Here is a 25250-nt window from a genome sequence, read left to right as displayed (position 1 = left end):
TTTCATCTTCTTATAAAGGAGTCCAGTAAGGTGATTAAGAGCCACCAGAGCATGCCTCAACCGAAATAACCTAATCAAAAGTCCCACCCACAAAAGGTCTACATCCACAGGAATGGATTAGTTTTAAGAACATGATCTTCTGGTTCTATAAGTCTCCAAAGAATCACATGCTATTTAAGCCCATCCACTGAGTTTTTTATTTTGGCGATTGTATTTTTCAGCTATAAAATGTCCCTTTCAGTCTTCCTTAAATCTCTTATTTCTTTGCTGAGACTATTTCTTCATTTGTTTCAAGTGTGTTTGTAATTGCCCGTTGAAACACTTTTATGATGGCTATTCAAAAATTCATGTCAGATAATTCTAGCATCTCAGTCATCTTGGTGCTGGCATCTGCTGATTGTCTTGTCTCATTTGAGTTGAAATTTCTTGGATCTTGGAATGACAGTCATTTTTTTTTTATATAAACCTGGACATTTTAGGTACCATGTTAGGACACTCTGGATCTTATTTAAATCATGTATTTGGCATGCGGAAATTCCAAAGCAATTTTAAATACTTGATTGTCAACAAATCACGAACAATGTTTCTAGAACACATGTTAAGGTTTACTTACTAGTAAGGTTCTCCATTTTTCAAAAAAGTATCTTGTTCCTTTGGGTTTGCACTTGCTTTCAACTCCTTCACTATTACTCTTGCTACACTAGTGCCAGTGTAAATCTCTCCAAGGAGGACCTAAAACCAAAGAACAATTTTTTTAATGTCATTTCCTTCAAAATGGAAAGGAAATATGTCTTTCTTATCAGGAAATAAAACAGAGTAAAACAAATTAAGCAACCAGCAGATAGCCTACTATTATTTTATATACTAAATCATAAAAAGGACGTAAATATCAAATTCCTTCAAAAAAAAGAACTACTTCAAACCATTCATCAGATATTTATGGCAGTCATATAGTTATCTATATTTCTTTTCTATTTAATTTTAAATATATGATGTTTTCATGGTAACCAACACTGACATTACAGAAGAGCAATTTACAAGCTCAGTTCACACAACTCAAATGCTTCTCAAAAATACTTCAACTCAGTTTGTTATTTAATTCCTTCACATATAAGAAAGCAACTCGACACACAGCCAATGTACAAACAAACTATCTCTGCACTGTAACACTGAAAAGTCATGGTTTTCCAAAAGTACCAGGCCTTTATCTTGTAATAAAACAAACAGAAAAAATATAAGGAAAATAGTAAATATAATACAGAGTGGTAAAAAAAATTCCAAAATACAGTATTTAAAATGAAAATGATAATGACATAAAAGTGTTTAGAGACTGATCAAAATGAAAACACTTCCTTTAAAATAATTAATATTTTTACAAAATAATTATATTAATATTAATGCCCTTGAAACAGAGTAAGAACATGAATACAATTCAATATATTTATTAGGATATAAAAGCAGCAAAATGAAGAGGGTATTAAGAAATTTTTATATTTAAGTAAGTTATATTCTTTGTTTCAAATAATCAGCTTCTGCATTATATATAAACTAAAAATCATAAGACACCAAGTTCAAAAGGGGGGAAAATAATAATGGGCTACTGCAATAATCTGGCTGTTTCTCTCTATCAACCACCTCTATTATAATTCTTGATGTTCAGTATATACAAGGACAATTCATTCAATATCTTAATCTCTCAGCTTTTTTCTGTGACTCTATCTTAGAAAACATGCTCATGGATGTAGATCTAATTTATCCATTAGCAGTAATTATATTATGTCCAAAACCTTGACTTTAACCTTTCCTTTTCTGTCTGCCAGTCCCCTTTCTTCCCAGCTCATTTAACCTCAACACTCTAATCCATCATGTCCAACTCGACCCTCGAAACCCACTGATGCTACCACTTTTCCAACATCTTCCCCCTAACCACAGGTCCGTATTCTCCTCCCTTGACAGCTTAGATCCTTTACTGTCATCACTCTCTTGTTTCTTTTTGAGGTTAACCAAACCCCAGGGCTGGTCAAACCCAACTATCTGCCCATAATATAACCTTCAAAGTAGAGAAAAACATATAATCACAATGACTTGTCTCATTTTACATTTATCGGTCACAGGACTGCTCAACAATCCCCCTACTTTTCCCTAGTTTATAACACACTCCCAGAGGTCTCTTTCACACCTTTTTCTCCTGTCCAAACTTCCAACACATCTTTCTACCCCTCCTTTTCTAGTGAGGATTTTGGCTCCTACTCACTGAAAAAAAAAAAATCAGAAGTAAGCTTTCTCATTTTACTACCACCAAATCCATCTGAACATATATACTCTGCTTTTGCCCCTGTAACTGTGCTATACACAGTTGTGCTACATATATACATAACTGTGCATTCTTGTTCACTCAGTAACTTATTCCCACAATTTCTCTCTCTCTCTCTCCTCTGGCATAGTGCCTTTGTTACGATTAATGCAAGAATATTACAATGTTAACTGTAGACCTTAGTTTATATTAACTATATTTTTCCCATATACCACCCTATTAATAATACCTTGTAATAGTCACATATGTTTGTTCTAATTCATCTAAGCCCTTTCTTATATTCATACAATTAACCGCCATCATTGTCCACTCTACATTTTGCTAAGTTATGCAGCCCTGCTCATCATGCAATCACCAAACAGGAATCTTTTACAGAAGAGGAGTGTTAGGTTGTGGAACTATTTGTAATAATAGGATTATTCCTTCTGAACAATCCCTGGTGAGAAGATCAACAAAGCACTGTTACCACAGGTCACTTGACAAGCTATGGGAAATCACTTAATAGAGAGGACATAGAGAGATCACTGTTCATAGAGAATAGTTCTTCACAATGGTTGTCTTTGTAATACGATGGTCTGTATCTAAAATTCTAAAGTAATTTAAATGTCCTCAAGGGAAGAGGGTAGGAAGAAGGGAGGAGGGAGAAGGGAGAAAAAGAAAAACCAAACAATTTAACTTGAGGAAGATAAAAAGCTTCTAAAGGTCTAGGTTTCTGTTTTCCCTTCTTACTAATTTTAGGCAACAATTAGAAAGGTCTCTGATGCATACACAAAAAAGTCCTTCTTGGGAAAAGTTACATACCCAGGAATGTTGAAGTACACATTCCCATTCAGGAGGGATGGGGGAGGAGGGAACCCCACTGGGTAAACTGCACTAAGACTATGGTGTCCAGTAAGAATTGAGAATGTAACACAGCAGAACTTTTTTCTCTTTTTAACTGAAGGGCACACACACTTTTTGTTACAGAAACACTATCTAAACGCCAAAACTTTAGAAGCAAGCTTATATGCTTCAATAGATGGCTTGATGGTATTTTTTTCCATTTTGGAATTATGGAACATTGTTTCAGCTGAGTGTAGGGATGTATATGGACTTAATGGTATCCACTGAACGTGACCTGGTGATTTGGACGTGCTTAAGTTTTGTTTTCTCACTTTTTTTTCCCTTCTTTTTTTGTTAGTTTGGAAAGCTATTTTATGTACTAATGAAAATACTATAAGTTGATAAATTTCAGTGGCAAGTATCCCTTCATCATACACTGCTCCCAAAATTCTGTTTAAATTCTAAACAAAAGCCATAGTTATACAACAATTCAAAAAATACAAAGAAAAAATGTTAGTAATTACTGCTATTTTCATAAGCTATATAGATGATGGAGTTGTCAGTCTTTAAAGCTTAACACTATTCTTAATTAGCTTTAAATTCTAAACAGCAGAACTAGGCATAAAAATCAGAGTATTTACCTTTCCAAACCAGCCATTTCCAATTTCCTGTATATAGTTTAGACTATGGCGAGCAACTTGAGACTTCAAACCTTCTGTAGAGAAATGAACATTAAAAATTAAATATAAGTACCAAATTAAAATAAATCTTAAATGTACCACCTATGAAGTACAAACATCAACCTAAGTTTAACGCTTGGCCTAATAAAAGTAGCAATAAATACGTAAAACATCTTTTTCACACTAATAATGTCAAAAGAGTTTCAAGTTCTAAAACTGACTATATATATATATATATATATATATATATATATATTTTTTTTTTTTTTGCATGGGCAGGCAATGGGAGACAAATATTTTTGAATGAGTAAAACTTACTCCCCGATTCTTTAGTACCTTGCACTGTTGATTTATTTATTTTATTTATTTTTTATTTTTAATGATATATCTTCAAACACCATACATGCCATACAAATTATACATCACTGGCTCAAAATATCATCAAATAGTTGTGTACTTATCACCATGATCATTTTTAGAACACCTGTATCATGCCAGAAAAAGAAGTAAAAAGAAAAAAGGAAAAGAACATATATCCCATACTCTTGACCTCTGCTTCTCATTGACCGCTAGTATTGCAATTTACCCCTTATCTGCACCCCCATCAATATTTTGTCCTTATTTTTTTACTGATCTGTCCATGCCCTGGATAAAGGAAGCATCAGCCACAAGGTTTTCACAATCACACAGTCACATTGTAAAAGCCATAGTTATACAACCATTTTCAAGAATCAAGGATACAGGAATACAATTCAACAGTTTTAGTTACTTCCCACTACTCACTCCAACACACCACAAACTAAAAAGGAATATCTATATACCTTCTAACCTCTTGACTCTGTTTGAAATCTCTCAACCACTGAAACTTTGTTTTATATCTCTCTCCCCCTTTGGTCAAGAAGGTGTTTTCAGTCCCATGATGGGGGTGGTGCACTGCTGATTTCTGACTGATGAATTTCTAATTCAACTACTCTATTGTAACCACTAGCCAATATTCTAATGGCCTTTATTCAGTCCCTATTTTTCTGAACCCTGTCTCCAACAGCTGTGCCAGTTTGAAGCTACTACGCAACCTAGAAAAGCCATGTCCTTTAATCCTCATTCAATATTGCTGGGTGGGATCCTTTTTATTGTTTCCATGGAGATGTGACCCACTCAACTGTGGGTAGTAACTTCTGATTAGATGGTTTTCATAGAGACGTGTCTCTACCCATTGAAGATGGGGCCACTTAGTGGAGCCCTTTAAGAGGGAACCACTTTGGAAAAAGCTAGAGAGCCAACAGAGCCCACAAAGCCAGAGACCAATGGAGATGCTGAAGGAAAATGCCCCTGGGGAAGACATTTGAACGAGAAGCCAGAGACCCCAGCAGACATTGCCATGTGCCTTTCCAGGTGACAGAGGTGTTCTGGACCCATCGGCCTTTCTTGAATCAAGGTATCTTTCCCTGGATGCCTTAGTTTGGACATTTTCACGGCCTTAGAACTGTAAACTTGCAACTTAATAAACTCCCCCTTTTAAAAGCCATTCTGTTTCTGGTGTATTGCATTCTAGCAGCTTTTGCAAAATAGAAAACAATAACTGAATAAAGGATTAATACTTCTTAAACTACTCTCCCTTTACTTTTTATTTTTAAGTATTTGACAATTTACTATTTATGTATTTTTAGTCAACATAATACGTTCTCCATTCAATTTTTTAAATGTAGCTTTATTGCAATATATTCACACACCATATAAACCATTCAAAGTGAACAATCAGTGGCTCACAGTATCATTACAAAGTTATGCATACAACCCTATAATCAATTTTAGAACATTTCCCATACTCCTTATGCCCCCCATTATTGACCCATAGTACATTTGTTACTGTTGATGAAGGAGTATTAAAATATTACTATATTGCAATAAGGACTATAGTCCATAGTTTGCAATAGGTACATTTTTTCCCCATTTGCTCCTCTATTATTAGCTCTTTATAATACTGTCATACATTTGTTCTAGTTCATGAAAGAACGTTTTTATATTTGTACAATTAATCACAGCCACTGTCCACCCTAAGATTCACTGTGCTATACATTCTCGTGTTTTAACTTCCAACTGTTCTTTCTGGTGACATACTTGGCTCTTTAACCTTCCCCTTTTCACCATATTCACACATCACTCAGCACTGTTAATTATTCTCATGATAACATGCTACCATCACCTCTGTCCATTTCCAAACATTAAAGTTCAAAGTTCAACCTAGTTTAAAAATCTGTAAACGTATTAAGCAACCACTCCCCATTCTTTAACCTCATTCTATATCCTGGGTAACATATTTTCTATGTTTTATGTCTATGAGTTTATATATTATATAATTCATTTATATCATTGAGATCATACAATATTCGTCCTTTTGTGTACGACTGACTTCACATAACATAATGTCCTCAAGGTTCATCCATACTGTTAAGTGCTTCAGGATTTCAGTCTTTCTTATTGCTGAATAATATTCCATCATATGTACATACCACATTTTGTTCATCCATTCATCTGTTGATGGACACTTCGGTGGTTTCCATCTTTTGACAGTTGTGAGTAATGTCACTATGAATACTGGTATACAAATGTCTGTTCATGTTCTTGCTTTCAGATCTTCTGGGCAAGTGGTGGGATTATCGGGTCATAAGTCAACTCCATACTTAGCTTCCTGAGAATCTGCCAAACCATCCTCCACAGCAGCTGTACCATTTTACATTACCACTAGCAGTGAATAGGTCTTTCAATTTCTCCACATCCTGCAGTGAATAGGTCTTTCAATTTCTCCACATCCTGCAGCGAATAGGTGTTTCAATTTCTCCACATCTTTTCCAACACTTGTTGTTTCTTGCTTGTTTAATAACAGCCATTCTAACTGGTGTGAGATAATATCTCATTGTGGCTTTTTTTGGGGGGGATGTACATTTCCCTAATAGCTAGTGAAGCTGAGCATCTTTTCATGTGTTTATTTAGCCACTTAACTTTTTTCTTTTCTTTCTTCTCCCCTTAACTTAAAAAAATAGCTTTATTGAGGTATAAATGACACGCTACAGAAAACATATAAACTGTACAATTTAATGTTTTGACACATGTGTATATACCTGTGAAACACTGACTAATGATGTTAAACATGTTTTCATTTGCTTATTTGCTATGTGTATATCTTCTCTGGTGAAGTATCAATACAAATCTTTGTCTAATTTTTTTCTATTGTTTTCTGATTATTGAGCTTGGAGAGTTCTATATATTCTGAAAGCACATTCTTTGTCAGATACGCAATTTGTAAATATTTTCTTTTAGCCTATGGCTTCCAAAGAGCAGAAGTTATGACTTTTGATGAAGCCCAATTTTTCAACTTTCTCTTTTGAAAATCAAGCTTTCGGTATCATATTTAATAAATCTTTGCCTAATTGGAAGTCACTAGGCAAAAACCCCTGGAAGTTTTAGGCTTCCGATGCCTTTTGAGTTAATTTTCACATATGGTACACAGGCATGAATCAAAGTTCAGTTGTTTATAAATGGATATTTTATTGTTTTGGCACCATTTGTTGAAACTACTATTTTTTTGGGAGGAGAAGAGGGGGTGCATGGTCCGGGAATCAAACCCGGGTCTCCCACATCAAAGGCGGACATTTTAACCACTAAACTCCCCATGCACGGTAGTTATATGACTATCTTTTGTTCACTGAATTGCCTGTGCACCTTTGTCAAAATCAACTGATCCAAGAAGAGCAAACATCAGCAAAACTGACAGAGTAGGGATCTCCAGAGGCCATCCCTCCTAGAAACACTGAAACTAGGTAAAAAAAAAAGTTAGAATTAATCTTATCGGAATGCCCAAAGATAGTCAATGGTTTATAGCATCAAAGTGAAACACTTAACTAGGATGTTTGTGGCATTTTAAATTATCCTTGGGAATAGAGCCAAGATGGCGGCTTAGCGAGGTGTGGGGTTTAATTCGCTCTCCAGAGCAGCTAGTAAATAGCCAAGAACAGTACAGAACAACTGTTGGAGCCACGTCAGTAATCGGACACACAAAGTATACTCCAGTCTGGAACAGCTGGACCGGCTGCGAGCCTGCCCACAACTGAGAGTTCCCCAAGCCGCAGCTGCCAGTGCCCCTCCCCCACAGGCTGTTTCCCAGGGGGGAAAGGAAAGGGGCTTTACTAGCAGCAGGGGCTGAGCAACAAAACTCCAATTGTGGAATTAATTAACAAATTCTGACTACTAAAAATAGGACTCCAGCTCAGCTGAACCTGGAGTAAAAGCAGAGGTCACTGGGTTTTGCCCTGGCAGAGAGGGGGCAGGGCTGACAGAAAAAGAAAAAAGAAAAAAAAAACAAAACCAGTTTTTCTGGATCTGAAAAGCTCTGGGCCCTGCAGGAAAGGAGGGGGCACACAGGACTTAAGAGACACACAGAACAACATACCAACTTAAGCTCTTGATTGGCAAACCCAAGGAACAGGGGTCCTGCTCTGAAAAGGATTTCTCTTTTTCTCTTTTGTGGCTGTGTTTGTATGGACTGATTACTCTTTGGATACAGTTGCAAGGCTTCGGGCTCCATTGCCCCAGGCATAGGCAGAACTGAGCTTGTTTAAGGCTTATCTGGAGACTGTGCCTTCCCCAGGAGGGGTGGGACCCAGCTCAGGTGGAATCTCTCCCTCAAGGAATTCAGACCACAGGGTCTGGAAAAGGGAAGCAATTAAAGCCAGCCTACAATCTCTCCTCTTTCTCCACCATGCCCCCAGCAGGGAGAGTCTGCTGAAGTTAAAGGTACCGCATCATCTTATGCTGGTGGGACCTGCAGGCAGAAAAGCGCCACATACTGGGAAGGATAGTAAAAATGCAAAGTCCAAAAACTGATGCAGGTGACTCTTTCTTCCTAAGAGGAGGTCCATTTGGTCTGGGAAAATCTGGCTGGTCTATAATACCTAAGCAGACCCTCTTAAGTGTGTGTGTGGGGGGGGCGGGGGGCAGGCACCATACAGGCAGGGCAAGAAACAAGAACACAAGAACTGAAAAATTCTGATCTGTTAAGCAAAATCTAATCTAGTGGTCCAGAATAAGCTGAACTGAATGTCAAAGAACAGATAGTCAACAAAGTCATCCAGCAAGAAAATCCTAGGTAAAAGAAGTGAAAACAACCTTCAGAATAAACTAATTAAGGTAATTAAATGCCTAGATGCCATCAAAAAATAAGAAATCATACTAGGAAAATTGAAGATATGGCCCAGTCAAAGGAACAAACCGACAATTCAAATGAGATACAGGAGTTGAAACAATTAATTCAGAATGTTTGAACAGACATGGAAAACCTCATCAAAAATCAAATCAATGAATTGAGAAAGGATATAAAGAAGGCAAGGAATGAACAAAAAGAAGAAATCAAAAGTCTGAAAAAACAAATCACAGAACTTACGGGAATGAAAGCCATGGTAGAAGAGATGAAAAAAACAATGGAAACCTACAATGGTAGATTTTGAAAGGCAGAAGATAGGATTAGTGAACTGGACAGAACATCTGAAAACTGACAAGCAAACAAACATAATAGGGAAAAGAATGGAAAAATAGGAGCAGGGACTCGGGGAACTGAATGACAACATGAAGCGCATGAATATACGTGTTGTGGGTGTCCCAGAAGGAGAAGAGAAGGGAAAAGGAGGAGAATACCTAATGGAGGAAATTATCACTGAAAATTTCCCAACTCTTACGAAAGACTTAAAATTACAGATCCAAGAAGTGCAGTGTACCCCAAAGAGAATAGATCCAAACAGAAGTACTCCAAAACATTACTAATCAGAATGTCAGAGGTCAAAGAGAAAGAGAGAATCTTGAAAGCAGCAAGAGAAAAGCAATCCATCACATACAAGGGAAGCCCATAAGACTATGTGTAGATTTCTCAGCAGAAACCGTGGAGGAAAGAAGACAGTAAGATGATACATTTAAATTACTAAAAGAGAAAAACTGCCAACCAAGAATTTTATATCCAGCAAAACTGTCCTTCAAAAATGAAGGAGAAATTAAAACATTTTCAGACAAAAAAATCATTGAGAGAATTTGTGACCAAGAGACTGGCTCTGTAAGAAATATTAAAGGGAGCACTAGAGACAGATATGAAAAGACAGGAGAGAGAGAGGTGTGGAGAAAAGTGTAGAAATGAAGACTATCAGTCTAGGTAAAAAAAAGAAAAGAAAAGAAAGAAAGAAAGAAAAATTAGATATGACATATAAAATCCAAAAGGCCAAAAAGGGTAGAAGAAAGTACTGCCCATACAGTAATAACAATAAATGTTAATGGATTAAACACCTCAATCAAAAGACATAGACTGGCAGAATGGATTAAAAAACAGGACCCATCTATATGCTGTCTACAGAAAACACATCATAGACCCAAGGATAAACATAGGTTGAAAATGAAAGGCTGGAAAAAGATATTTCATGCAAATAATAATCAAAAAAGAGCAGGAGTAGCTATACTAATATCCAACAAATTAGACTTCAAATGTAAAATAATTAAAAGAGACAAGGAAAGACATTATGTATTAATAAAAGGAACTATTCAACAAGACGACATTACAATTATAAATATTTATGCACCAAGCCAGAATGCTCCAAAATATATGAGGCAAACACTGAAAAGAGAAATAGACACATCTACCATAATAGCTGGAGACTTCAATTCCCCACTCTCATCCATGGACAGAACATCTAGACAGAGAATCAATAAAGAAACAGAGAATTTGAATAATACAATAAATGAGCTAGACTTAACAGACATTTATAAAACATTACACCCCACAACAGCAGGATACACCTTTTTCTCAAGTGCTCATGGATCACTCTCAAGGATAGACCATATGCTGGGTCACAAAGGAAGTCTCAATATTTAAGAGGATTGAAATCATACAAAACACTTTCTCAGATCATAAAGGAGTGAAGTTGGAAATCAATAATAGGCAGAGGGCCAGAAAATCCACAAATATATGGAGGCTCAACATATCTTTAATACCCAGTGGGTCAAGGAAGAAATTACAAGAGAAATCAGTAAATATCTTGAGGAAAATGAAAATGAAAACATAACATATCAAAATTTATAGGATGCAGCAAATGCAGTGCTAAGAGGGAAATTTATTGCCCTAAATGCCTATATCAAAAACGAAGAGCAAAAATCAAGGAATTAACTGTTCACTTGGAAGAACTAGAGAAAGAATAGCAAACTAACCCCAAACAAGCAAAAGGAAAGAAATAATGAATAATGAAGATTAGAGCAGAAATAAATATAAATGAGAACATGAAAACAATTGAGAAAATCAATAAAACCAGAAGTTGGTTCTATGAGAAAATCATGAAGATTGATACACAAAAGAGCACCTGAACAAACAGTAAGAGATGTCTGTAAATAAGATAACAACAAAGATGTCAATTTTGCCTTAATTTATACATTCAACAATATAAAAATACCAATCTTTTCCCCCCAGAACTACATGCTGATCACATAGCTTATATTAAAAAATGAGTCAAGAAAATTCCTAAAAAGAGCAATGTAAGGGAAATAACACTAAGATGTTAAAACATTAATTATTATGTTTGTAAGGGAAATAACACTAAGATGTTAAAACATTAATTATTATGTTTCAATAATTAAAACAAAGATCCTGCTCTTCTCTCCCCTATATTAGGGAAGAGCTGGCTAGCTTTAGTGATTCATTCTTCTGCCCAGCCCCCTCTCCAAATTCTCAGGGCAATGGAATAATCATGTAGGAAGACTCCCTCCCCAAATCATTTCTCCTGGAGAGAGCTAAAGAAAAAATATGGAGAGAGATTAATTGCAAGAAGACCATACTATAAAGATGTCAGTTCTCTGAATTACATGCCATGCAATTCCAATAAAATTCCCAATAGGTTTTTTATGGGCAAGCTAATTCTAAAATTTATATAAGAGTGAAATAAATAAAGGAAAAAAAATATAAGAGCCTAGAATAGCGAAGAAACTTCTGAAAAACGAGAGGGGTCTTGTTCTAAAAAGTAAGAGGACTATTATGAAACTACTAAAATTGAAAGTGAAGTACTAGGACAAGGAATAAATAAATTAAGTTAAAAAATGGATAAAGACCCTTGAAAAAGAGCCACACATGTATGGGAATTAAAAAATGGAAGGAAAAGGAAAAGTCAATAAATGAAGCTGGAAAAAACAGCTATCCACAAGGAAAACTGAAAACTAATACTACATACAAAATCAATTCAAGATGAGTTATGATCAAATGTCAAAAGCAAAACTTTAAAACTCAAAATAAAAGTAGGCTAAGTATCATATTTTAATCATGGAATAAGGGAAGGATTTCTTAAGACACAAAAAGTTCTAATTCTTAAAAAGACTGTTAAATTTGACCATATCAAAATGAGGAATTCTGTGAATCAAAAATCCTTTCAGTAAAATGAAAAAACATGTTGGCAAACTAGGAAAAATTTGCAACATATAATTTACAAAGAATTAACATTAAGAGCATATAAAGAACTCATATAAATCAATAAGTAAGTACAAAAGCCTAAGCAGAAAAATGCACAAAGACATGAGCATTTCAGGCATGTTCTCCCTCTCTCACTAGTGATGAGGGCAATGAGGAGATAATACGTGACATTTAACCCACAGAGTACAGATCGGTACTACTACTATGGAGGGTAAGTTGGCAAAATCCATTAAAATTAAAAAGGCATATATACTTTCGACCCACTTTTGAAAATGTAATCTACAAATATACTAGCACTCATGCAAAACAGTATAGTTACCAGTTTAATTTTTAATAGCATTAAATTAGGAACAACAGAAATTTCCATCAATGGGAAACTGTTTACATAAGTTCTGCTAAGTTCATTCACTTTAAATAGTATGAGCTGTAAGCAAGACTAAATAAGTTCTTTTGATTGATATGGAAAAATCTCTCAGGTACCAGTAAATGGAAAAAGCAAGAGGCAGAAGAATATTCACCATGCTACCTAGGAGTTTAAAAAAACAGGGGTAAAGGTTGGGGACAAAGATATCTACATCAAAAAACTCTGGAAAGATGGGTAAGAAACCAAGAAAAGTGGTAACCTAGAGAAAGTCGAGGGTGAGAATTGAGGTCTGCTTCAAGGATTAAAGGAAGAATTTTCACTATATAAACATTTCTATGCTTTGATTTTTGAACCATGGGAATATAAATCTATCCAAAAATTAAAATACATTTTAAAAAAACCTGCAAAGCTCCTTCTACACTTGCTTGCAACTATGTGGCATACCTTTTTTATTTTAATACATCACAAAAGTCTTCCATAGTCTAATATAGATCACCTTTATCTTTTTTATAGGATTACATAAAATTTTTCATATGGATTTACCACAATTAAACAATTTATACATTGACAGACAGACATTTAATTGGTTTCCACTTTACACTGTCAAATAAAGCTGCAATACATTCCTTTGTACATATGTATTTGTACACTTACCCAATTAGTTCCTAAAGATAAATTACTAAAAGTGGGATTGCTCTCCCAGGTCAAAAGGCCAAGTCCTGATCTTAAGACTTGCTCTTATGAAGCTTATTTATGCAGTGGAAAAGCTAAAGCCTATCTATAGTTATGCCTAAAAGTTACTTTCAGAGGAACTCTTTTGTGCTCAGATGTGGACGTTCCAGAACATCAACTAGTTTCATCCCCCTATCCCATGATACTGACAGTTCCTTCCAACATAAAAAAGTTAAAGACTGGGAGAAAGATCAATGGAGAAGGTGGAGTTTTAAGAGAGAAGATAGGATTTAACAAATGAACATGACTGTTAAATCATTGTATTGATATTTCTTTTAGTCTCCAGTGTCTTGAAGCAGCTAGAAGGAAAAATCTAAAATTATGGAACTGTAACCCATACCAAACTCTGAAATCTATTCTACAACTACTTATTGTGTGCTTTGAAATTTATTGCCTTTTTTTGTATATATGTTATTTTTCACAATAAAAAATAATAAATAAATAAGTGGAATTTCTGGAACACATTTTACATTTTAATATACACTGTCACCCTACCCTCCTGAAAGAATGTCATCATCAATTTAAAGCTCACTAACTGGAGGGACTGTGAGAGGGCCTGCATGCTTCACAATCACTACCCAATGTCATTTATTTTCATCTTCATTTATCTGTTAAAAACTTACTTCAAACTTGTAGGACCTAAATGTCTGAAGGAAAGCCACTGATCTACTAATTCAATGCCCAGAGATATATAATTCTTTACTTCCTGTTGACCAAGGGTCAGCCTTGTCTAAACCATCGCAATTTGATTTTCTCTCTGGAATGCCACAGGATATGCCTGTAATACCAAAGTCCCAAGCAATAATTATTGACCACTTCTTGAGTACACTTCATCTTTGAGGTACGGTATTAAGCACTTTATATAATTACTCTCATTTAATCACACCTATCCAGTGAGGCAGTTTTAATTCCTTCATTTTACAGTTAGGGAAACTGAGGCTCAAAAAGGTGAAGTAACTTGCTTGCAATCCCACAGCAGGGAAGAAGTGGGAATCTTTCCAATTCCAAGGTCCATGCCTTTGACAACATTGCTACATCTGTATCCCCATCCCCGGTGTTTATAAAGGGCTCTAAAAACAAATACCACACATTCATGAGGCTATGGCCAATCCTTAAGCATCTGTTTGTTCCTCTTGTTTTGGACAGCAGTGAGAGGAACAGGTTTTCATTAATTGCCTATGATAAATGTTTCCTTCCTTTAGCCAAATGCTATTTATAAAAGCAGCCCAAACTTTAAAAAAAAAAAATTACTTCAAATTTGCAAGTCTTCAATTAATGTTTTTTAAACATAAAGACAATTAAGTCTTTATGTTTACTGGCTATTTGAATTTCCTTCCACAAATTTCTTCCTTTATATCCTCAACTTAAATTTTCTATTGGAGTGCTACTCTTGGACAAATTCATTTACACTTTAAAATATAAACATTTTAAATATTCTTTGTAACTTACAAATATTTTTGCTACTTTGTCAAATTTGTTTATGGTGTCTTTTTCCATGTTTCTAACATGCAGAATGTCTCATTTGATAAGTCAAATTCGCCAATTATTTTCTTTACTGTTTCTAGATTTGGTGTCATGTTTGGAAATATGAACAAAATATTCTGTGAATATTCTATACAGAGAAATTTAAAATGATTTATTTCTTCTTAAGTCGGATTTTAGAATAGAGGGCTTCAGAAAAACAGAGAGTTATATATATATTAATTAAGGTCAATTTACTTTCTCTCAATGACATGTCTGCCTGTGATCTACCCATCCCTAATACATCTTGAAGAGATGCTGTCCATCTATGTGTCACCTTCCTGCCTACAATCCAAATCACATTAGCTCAGCATTAACCAACCAGCAGCTATCACCAAGATTTTTCTTTCTGTTCTGAGGAGAGAAAAGCTCCTTTCCTCTCTAGTTGTAGAACGAAAAGGCTGTGGACCTTGAGTTGGCAGGTGCCATGCTCTCTACTGAGAAAAGCAACCAGTCTGAGAATGTGCTGACATGCAATAAGAAGGGAAAATGAGGAATGAGCGTCAAGTGCTGATGGTGTTCAAGTCCCTGGCTGTAGCTATCTCTGAGGTAACCTAATCCCTATTCTTCCTGTGATCTGCTTCCATGTTTCAGAAAACTTCTATTCCTACTTAGGGTAATCTGAGTTTGGTTTCTATTACTTCAAATCAATTCATGGGTGACAGACTAGAGGTCTTAAGTATAAAGGAAAGGAAGTTCCCAAGTAAAATAAAGATAAAGCATGTAAGTTAGAGATATGTATACTTAAATTATCCAAAGGCTATGTTAGAGTTCTTTTAAACTTTACTATTTTGGTTGAAGTAAGGATATTGATTTTAGAAATCAAAGGCTAAATACATGTCATTGTTTTTAATGTTGCAAAAAAACCTAAACTATTGAATATGCCTTACTTGAAAAATACTTGTAAAGCAACATACCAGTTATATCACGTTTTATCTCACGTTTAGTCATGCATGCCTATAGCAGCATAACCAACTATTGCATTACACTGTTCTGAACATACACCATTGAGCATGGAGTATCATAAAAGGCAGACTTGGCACTTACACAGCCTTCTTTGAGCAATCTTAGAAATCCTCAATTCTTGAACTACCAGTCATATTCTATTTTCTAATGAGAAACCAGAAATACCTGATTAAACCTGTATCTCAGGAAGCTTATGAAAAGTCAACTTGATTAACAAGTCAGAAAAAGCCATTTCCCAAAACAAAGGCTATCCCAATGGAAGAAGGCAGTGCCCAACTCAGCAAGACAAGCAGTGTCTGGACTAGTATCTAGTCTACCAAAATAGAGCCCACGAGCTCTGTTCAAGTATTCAATTCAGATGAACCAAGGAGACCAGATTTATTCTTATACCAGACCCAAAATCCAGAAAGGAAAAGACTCCATCTTTACAGGAATGAAACAGGCCTGATCATTAGAATTCAGCTTGGGTGCGGAGCTAAGGAAGAGAAGTAAACAAGCAAAGGAGATCGAGATGGGCAGTCCCGTAATTTATGATTAGTAGCAAGGCTCCCATCCTCCTTTCTAAGAAACAGTCCATGATCATGACCTTAAGATGGTCAGGTCTTACCTACAGAAGGGTGAAATTGTGAAGGAGCTGGTAGTGAAATATTAGGTACTGAAAGTGTAAAAACTTCTGCAGGGGACTGAACAGAGGGAGTGTCTTCTGCTGGTGGTGTGAAATCTATTTCATCATCAAAATTATCTTCAAATTCCTAAAATAAAATACAAGTGATATATCTAAGTTAGTTTGGTAACAAATATTTGCTAACATTTAAGATATAAACATTCATATACTGATTTAGAATATGCTATGTTAACTTTTTTCTCAATTTATATGTCTTCAAGTAAAAAACTATTTGCAATTGTGTTCCCTAACCCCAAAGATAATAAATTAGATTTGAAAACAATTATATATGTTTTATATAACTTTTTAAAATGATAGCTTGAATTGCAAAATTTTTCAGTATGACTATATACTTAAAAATATATAAACACTCTTCTAGGTACAAAGGTTTGCTTATAAATTACCATGGTTTAAACTGTTCCTTTTATTACTATTCACTTTGGCAAATCTCTTTCCATACTGAATCAAAACATTTTATTTTTATTGTATATGCACTTCTAGTTGCAGTCTGATTTCTATCAAAATAAAGAAAGTTAAAAGATCCAGAAAAAGTACTTTTAACTGAGTCTAATTTCTCTGGAAAAAGTAACAATCGAAAAATTTCTAAACTGAGTAGGAAAATCATCAGGATCTGAGCCAGGAAGGTCAGTATAAAACTGGATAGCATTTAAGAGGAAAATGCTAGTTTTAGAAAACTTCTAGTTTTCTAAAGATGCCAACTTTAAAAATGAGAAAGCACCAATAAGGCCATGGACACCGCTTAAGTGACTCTGTTCAGATGAAAGCTCTTCTGGCTCCTCCTATCATTCTAGTGAGTTGGGTGTACCCTGATGTCCACGTTAAAAGTATTTTCTTGCCTAAACAATGGCAAGATACAGATGTGTACCAAGGTTGTTCATTGGTTCAGATGATGAATATCTGCCGGGCACCGCAATAGAGCTGAGAACCAATCAGTGAGCCAGCAGTTTTCCATTCCTCTAGAAACATCAAAAGCATCTTCTTTTCATTCTTTTTTTCCTATCAACTGCTCTACACCCCCATACAAGGAAGAAACTAAGAGTTAAACAAGTAGAGTTGTCTGAAATAACATTTAAGTTCTCACATGCATTTATGCTTTAAAGGACATTATTGCAATTTGCATGGGGGGGCAGGCAAAGAGGACAAATGAGGTACTGTAATGACTTCAATCTGCAAGGGCACCTCTGAAAAGAAGAGATTTATCCAATTTTCCCTTTGGGATTCCTAAAGGCCCTCTCATTAAAAGAAAAGACTTTGTCTACCACTCCTACCTAAGAAATAATGTCAATAAAAACCTGGCAGTAGTATGATATATTAGGCAACAGATGATTCTAAGATTCGGAGAGGTGGTAAAATATCATAAAAAATTGGGCTGTGAGAAGAGAGTGGGTTATTTTCAAGGCTATGCCAGTGGTTCTCTGAATGAACTTGGGCAAGTCACTCACTGTACCAGACTAAAGCTTCCTGAACTATACAACGAATTCCAAGAGACCATTCAGCTCCAAAACTGCAGGGTTCTAAATTTAAAGGAAACCAACGAATTATAGATGATAATCCTCTTATTCAAGCACACAGCTTTTAGGGCTGGAGAGGATCATCTATTCCATGTGGGAACTGGGTATCAGAATCACCTGGGGATGTGTGATAAAAATACAGATTCCTGAGTCCCACCTCGATTGTGCATTATAGTAAACTCTGAAATTCAATACTGAGATTCAATAAGATTAGAACAATCTAAGGTAAAAATGTGGTATCATGATATATGAGACAATGGAGACTGGACTTAAATGTCAGCAACAGTGATCAGCCGTGAGGTTCTCTTTATCCCCAAATGGTCAAGTTTCTGTTGCACAGACCCTCAGCAAGACTGACAGTCAAGAGATGAAGATTCTCTTGCTGCAAGTAAAAACCTCTGCTGTAAAGTTCCCAAAGAAGGGACCACAGTGATCCTAGGGCTTAAGGGCTGATATCGTGAATAAAGAAAGACCTGCACATATGGGGCAAAATCTCCTAAAGAAAATAACCTTTGTGAGTCTTGTCTTTTCCTACACCATTCCTCTGTTCTCAGCCTTTCGTGTGTTTAATGCCAGTGTGGAGAAAAAAGGACAGCACCTCTTTATCTCCTCATTGTTACCACCAGACTCATGATAAACAGAAACATGCAATGAAACAGGTATGAGTTCTAGAAATAAGGTTCACATGTCCAGTAAAAAGCAGATTTTAGCTAGAAGAAAACTTTACATACTGAGAAACTACCGTGTACAGAATTTCTTTTCCCCCCAATTTGAACCAGTGGCCCTCAGGACTCCTGGAATATCCCTAATACAGTCGCAGGATTCTACATTAAGGACCATTTTCTCTGCATGCATGCATTCGTTTTCAAAATCTGTTTATCTTTTTTTAATGTATTCTTTTTAAACAAGTATTTATTTATTGAGCCCTAATACATGTTATGCAGGCACTTAGCAGGTTCTAGAGCAGGATTTCCCAGCTGGCTGACTGGCAGATCCCCACCACCTGCTGCTGGCACCATGCCTTCGCTTCCATGCTGCCCCTCCCAAGAGCCAAGATTTTACAATCAGCCAGCCTTCTTCTTGCAGTTAGGGAACTCAGGGTTTCCAGGGAAACTAAAAGATGCTCTTCCTCACACCCAAAACACACTGGGGACCTCTTACCTCAAAATTCTTCATGGCTAAAAATTCACTAGCCCTATAAAAGTTTGCAAGGGAAGAAAAAATCAAAAGTAGCTTTTCTTCCTTACAGGCCATTCAGCAAATGAGTTTAATCATCATGCTTTATTCCTCATTTCGCAAAAAATGAAATTCACCACAGGCAAGCGATTACTGTCAATGACTCTCTAAAGCAGGGGCTGGCAAACTATAGTCTATGGGCCAAATTCAGCCTGCCTATTTTTGTAAATAAAGCTTCCCTGGCACACAGCCATTTGTTTACATATTGTCTACAGCTGCTGCAGAGCTACAGTAGCAGAGCTGAGAGCTGAGTAGCTGCAAAAGAGACTGCATGGCAAACAATATTTGCTATTTATTGTAGCTGAAAATATTTAGTCTTTGGCCCTTATAGGAAAAGTCTGCCAATCCTGCTCCTAAGCTACTGTGATATACATACCATTCTATGGATAAACGCATCAGATAACAATTTTAAATGTTTCCACCATCTGTGCTCACCTTAAAGTCAATTTCTGGGTCCTTACAGCAGGATACACAGTTTGCAATTAACACTATTAATAGCATTAAACTGCACACAGACAGGATCACAAAAGATAAGGGAACTTCTACAGCAGGTGCCTCCCCTAGAAAGAGAGATAAAAAACATTAAAAACATGTTCATTCCCTAAAGAACCCCTAGGACTTTATCTGAGACTTTGCAAAGGTTCCATGCACTGGGATTACTTTCCAGAAACCTACAACATCTAGATGGGTTCCTAGGCCAAATTAAGTCCTGAAACCCATAAGGGCCAGCCTCTCCAGAACATCAAATAGTTTCATTCCCCATTCTCTATTATCAACAGCCCTTTCCAATATGAAAAAAGTTAGAATGGGCAGAACCTAAATACTCCTAAAGATTGAGAGAAAGATCAAATGAGAAGGTGAATTTAGAAAAGATAGGACTTACAAACGAAAATGACTGCTGAATCATTAAATTGGTACTTCTTTAGTCTCCAGCATCTTGGAGAAGTTAGAAGGAAAAACCTAAAATTGTGGAATTGTAACCCATACAAACTCAGAAATCTGTTCTACAACCAACTATGTGCGGTGTGCTCTGAAATCTATTGCTTTTTTTTAATTATTAATTAAAAAACTTAACACAACATTTAGAAATCATTCCAGTCTACATATACAATCAGTAATTCTTAGTATCACATAGATGTATATTCATCGTTTCTTAGTACATTTGCATCGATTTAGAAAAAGAAATAGAAAGACAACAGGAAAAAAAAATAAAACGATAATAGAGAGAAAAAAATAAAAATAAAATAAAATAAAGAAAAAAGAAAAAAAGAAGAAAAAAAAAACTATACCTCAGATGCAGCTTCAGTGTTTTAGCATAATTACATTACAATTAGGTAGTATTGTGCTGTCCATTTCTGAGTTTTTGTATCCAGTCTTGTTGCACAGTCTGTATCCCTTCAGCTCCAATTACCCATTATCTTACCCTATTTCTATCTCCTGATGGTCTCTGTTACCAATGACATATTCCAAGTTTATTCTCTAATGTCGGTTCACATCAGTGGGACCATACAGTATTTGTCCTTTAGTTTTTGGGTAGTCTCACTCAGCATAATGTTCTTTAGGTCCATCCATGTTATTACATGCTTCATAAGTTTATTCTGTCTTAAAGCTGCATAATATTCCATTGTATGTATATACCACAGTTTGTTTAGCCACTCGTCTGTTGATGGACATTTTGGCTGTTTCCATCTCTTTGCAATTGTAAATAATGCTGCTATAAACATTGGTGTGCAAATGTCCGTTTGTGTCTTTGCCCTTAAGTCCTCTGAGTAGATACCTAGCACTGGTATTGCTGGGTCGTATGGCAATTCTATATTCAGCTTTTTGAGGAACCGCCAAACTGCCTTCCACAGTGGTTGCACCATTTGACATTCCCACCAACAGTGCATAAGTGTGCCTCTTTCTCCACATCCTCTCCAGCACTTGTCATTTTCTGTTTTGTTGATAATGGCCATTCTGGTGGGTGTGAGATGATATCTCATTGTGGTTTTGATTTGCATTTCTCTAATGGCCAGGGACATTGAGCACCTCCTCATGTGCCTTTTGGCCATTTGTATTTCCTCTTCTGAGAGGTGTCTGTTCAAGTCTTTTTCCCATTTTGTAACTGGATTGGCTGTCTTTTTGTTGTAAATTTATTGCTTTTTGTATATATGTTATTTTTCACAATTGAAAAAAAGGCAACTTAATAGAGAAGAAAGTGTCTAGGGGAGAATGGAGGAATTGGAGAGTGATGGCTAATGGCTGGGGTTTCTTTCAGGCTAGATGAAAATATTCTAACAGATTGTAGTGATGTTACAAAATTCTGTTAATAAACTAAAACTCAGTGAATTGTACAATCCAGATAGGTGAATTGTATACTGTACAATCTCAATAAAGCTATTAAAAAGAAAACAACAAAAAACACTTTCATTCAAAAACTGACTTTAATTAATGACTAAAATAATTATTTTCTCCTGGAAAAAAATGGGATCAACAGTTTAGACAACTAATGCTTGTAAATGCTCAAGATAAAGTTGATAATTAATCCACAATAAGAAAATTTTTGTTTTTAACTTTTTATTTTGAAATAACCTTAGATTTACAGAAAAAGTACAGCATACCTTTTACCCCACTTTCACCAATGCTAACATCTTACATTCCCAAGATAAATTTATCAAAACTAAGACAACAGCATTGGCATAATATGTTAACTCCAGACTTTATTATAATTGCACCAGTTTTTCCTTTTTCTGTACCAGGATTCAATCCAGGCTACCAACATTGCACTTCAGCATCACATCACCTTGGTAACCTCCAATATGTGACTGTTTCTCAGTCTTTCCTAGTGCTTCTTAACAGTTATTTTGTAGAATGTCCCTCAGTTTGGGTTTCCTGATATTTCCTCATGATTGGACAGGTGCCACAGATATCTTGGGAGAATACCGGAAGAGGAGACCCGCCCTTCTTGCATCATACCAGGGCACACAATGCCAATGTGACTGAGGACCGGGAATGTGAACCTTGATCACCTGGACCAGGTGGCTCCTCCTAGATGTCTTCGATGCAAAGAGTTCTCCCTGTATACACTCTATTCTTCAAAAGTGAGCAAATCATGTAGAATGCTCACATTACATATGGGAAATCCGGATTTGATTACTGGACCATGTACCCATGCACACTATCCCCCACAAAAAGCAAGTCATACCATGTGATTGTAAAAACCTTGAGACTGGCACTTCCTTTATCCAGTGTATGGACAGATGAGTAAGAAAATAAGGACCAAAAAGAAATAACGGGGGGGGGGGGGGGGAGGGTATGGGATGTTCTGGGTGTTCCTTTTTATCTTTATTCTTTTTTTTTTCTGCAGTAATGAAAATGTTCAAAAAATTGACTGTGGTGATGAATGCACAATTTTATGATGACATTGTGAACCACTGATGACACACTTCGGAAGACTATATGGCATGTGAATGTCCAGTACATTCACAGAGAAGAAGAGACTGAAGCTCTTACTTCCTGGAGTAAGGAGTACCAACAAATTTGAAGACAGATGTTAAAACCATTATAGTAATTAATGAATTTGGGAGAAGACACTTTGAGGATCACAAATACACTGTTTCTCCTTAAAGTTTTGCTAACTAAATTGCCTAAAGCAGTTATTACTCTGATGTTCCAATGCTGATTTTCTATTACTCTCTTTTCTTCTACGTTTATTTTCTATTTGGAATTCTTCTCTTAGGAATAATTCTCTCTCCTCCCTAACTTATTTGTTTATTCAGTCATTTAATCAGTATGTTCTCAGGGATATTCATTTTATTCTTTGCATTATAATCTGTGATGGTTAGGTTCTGTTGTCAACTTGGCTAAGTCATTATGCCCAGTTGGTCACAGCAGGCAAACACTGGCCTGACCTTTACTGCAAGGATATTCTGTGGCTGGTTGATAAATGGGAAGGCCAGTGTATTAAATCATCAGTCAACTGACTGCATCTGTGGTTAATCACGTCTGCAATCAACTAAGGTAGGTGTCCCACCATCAAGATAAGCCAATCAGTTGAAGAGAAACTTTTTCCGCTGTTTCTTCGGCCAGCAAGCCTCTCCTGTGGAGTTTGTCCAGACCCTGCATTGGAGCCATAAGCTTCACAGCCTGCCCTATGGATTTTGGACTTTTCCTTCCCATGGTTGCATAAGACACCTTTATAAATCTCATATTTACAGATCTCTCCTGTTGGTTCTGTTTCTCTAGAGAACCCTAACACATAATCCAACATTATTGTTATTTTGCGGCTCATATTGTTCAGCCTTGGTCACTAGGAGATCTTTCAAGGTGACTACTGGGTTGTGACATTCCCCATCTTCTTTTTCTCCAATGTTTCTTTACTTTCTGGAGTAACAGGAAGCTCCAGAACTCCTCTTGTACTTCTCTACTCCAGCTCCAGAATCGGCATTTCTCCAATGTGTCCTGCTCATGACCCAGAGGTTTCCCACTCGAACAGGAGTCTGAAAACTATAGCCTATAGCCTGTTTTTAAATGGGGGAAGTACACGGCAGCTAAGAATGATTTTTAAAGGGCTGTTTTAAAATAAAAATTCTTTCTAATAAAAGCAAAGACAAATATGTAACAGCGTGTGGGGTGGGGCACAAACTCTAAAATATTTTATTATCACACTCTTTACAGAAAAAGATTGCCAAAGTCTGTCTAGAGCATAAAGAAATGTATATCTTATTTTCAACAAGGATTTAGCTATCCAGAAAAACATCTTACTCAATTAGGGCAATTCGGACCCTTTTCTTTTTTTTTTTTTTTCTTTTCAACTCTTTAAATGGTTGCTGTATGGGGTACAGCTAACTTTTTTTTTTTTTAATTTTTTTTATTAATCAAAAAAAAGAAAAGAAATTAACACAACATTTAGAAATCATTCCATTCTACACATGCACTCAGTAATTCTTAGTATCATCACATAGATGTATGATCATCATTTCTTAGTACATTTGCATCGATTTAGGAAAAGAACTAGCAAAACAGCAGAAAAAGATATAGAATGTTAATATAGAGAAGAGAATTAAAATAATTATACTAATAATATATATATATATATATAAAGGAAAAAGAAAAAAACAAAAACAAAAGATACAAACAAACAAACAAAAAACCATATTTCAGGTGCAGCTTCATTCAGTGTTCCAACCTAGTTACATTACACTTAGATATTATTGTGCTGTCCATTTTTGAGTTTTTGTATCTAGTCCTGTTGCACAGTCTGTATCCCTTCAGCTCCAATTGCCCATTATCTTACCCTGTTTCTAACTCCTGCTGGTCTCTGTTACCAATGATATATTCCAAGCAGATTCTCGAATGTCGGTTCACATCAGTGGGACCTTACAGTATTTGTCCTTTAGTTTTGGGCTAGACTCACTCAGCATAATGTTCTCTAGGTCCATCCATGTTATTACATGCTTCATAAGTTTAGTCTGTCTTAAAGCTGCATAATATTCCATCGTAGGTATACGCCACAGTTTGTTTAGCCACTCGTCTGTTGATGAACATTTTGGCTGTTTCCATCTCTTTGCAATTGTAGATAATGTTGCTATAAACACTGGTGTGCAAATGTCCGTCTGTGTCTTTGCCCTTAAGTCCTTTGAGTAGATACCTAGCAGTGGTATTGCTGGGTCGTAATCCATTCTGCCATTCTATGTCTTTTGATTGGGAAATTCAGTCCATTAACTTTTAGTATTATTACTGTTTGGATAATATTTTCCTCTACCATTTTGGCTTTTGTATTATATATATCATATCTGATTTTCCTTCTTTCTACACTTTACTCCATACCTCTCTCTTCTGTCTTTTCGTATCTGACTCTAGTGCTCCCTTTAGTATTTCTTGCAGAGCTGGTCTCTTGGTCATAAATTCTCTCAGTGACTTTTTGTCTATAAATGTTTTAATTTCTCCTTCATT

At 35.9% G+C, this 25250-nt stretch overlaps 1 protein-coding gene across 2 annotated transcripts in view; it reads right to left on the bottom strand.

The window, feature by feature from the left end:
• The window catches only part of LMTK2 (lemur tyrosine kinase 2), a 136979-nt gene that overhangs the window by 61303 nt on the left and 50426 nt on the right, over nt 1-25250 (bottom strand). For both annotated transcript variants that reach the window (XM_077140598.1, XM_077140599.1), the window contains exons 2-5: nt 19752-19876; nt 16492-16636; nt 3778-3851; nt 614-732 (exon numbers count right to left, since the gene is read on the bottom strand). In XM_077140598.1, coding sequence (XP_076996713.1) covers nt 614-732; nt 3778-3851; nt 16492-16636; nt 19752-19876 — 463 coding nt within the window. The remainder of the gene's footprint in view (nt 1-613; nt 733-3777; nt 3852-16491; nt 16637-19751; nt 19877-25250) is intronic.

The sequence above is a fragment of the Tamandua tetradactyla genome, chromosome 23 (assembly GCF_023851605.1).
Source record: "Tamandua tetradactyla isolate mTamTet1 chromosome 23, mTamTet1.pri, whole genome shotgun sequence".
NCBI lineage: Eukaryota > Metazoa > Chordata > Mammalia > Pilosa > Myrmecophagidae > Tamandua > Tamandua tetradactyla.
Note: the sequence above shows the minus strand (reverse complement) of the source record. Positions and strands in the feature narration are given on the sequence as shown.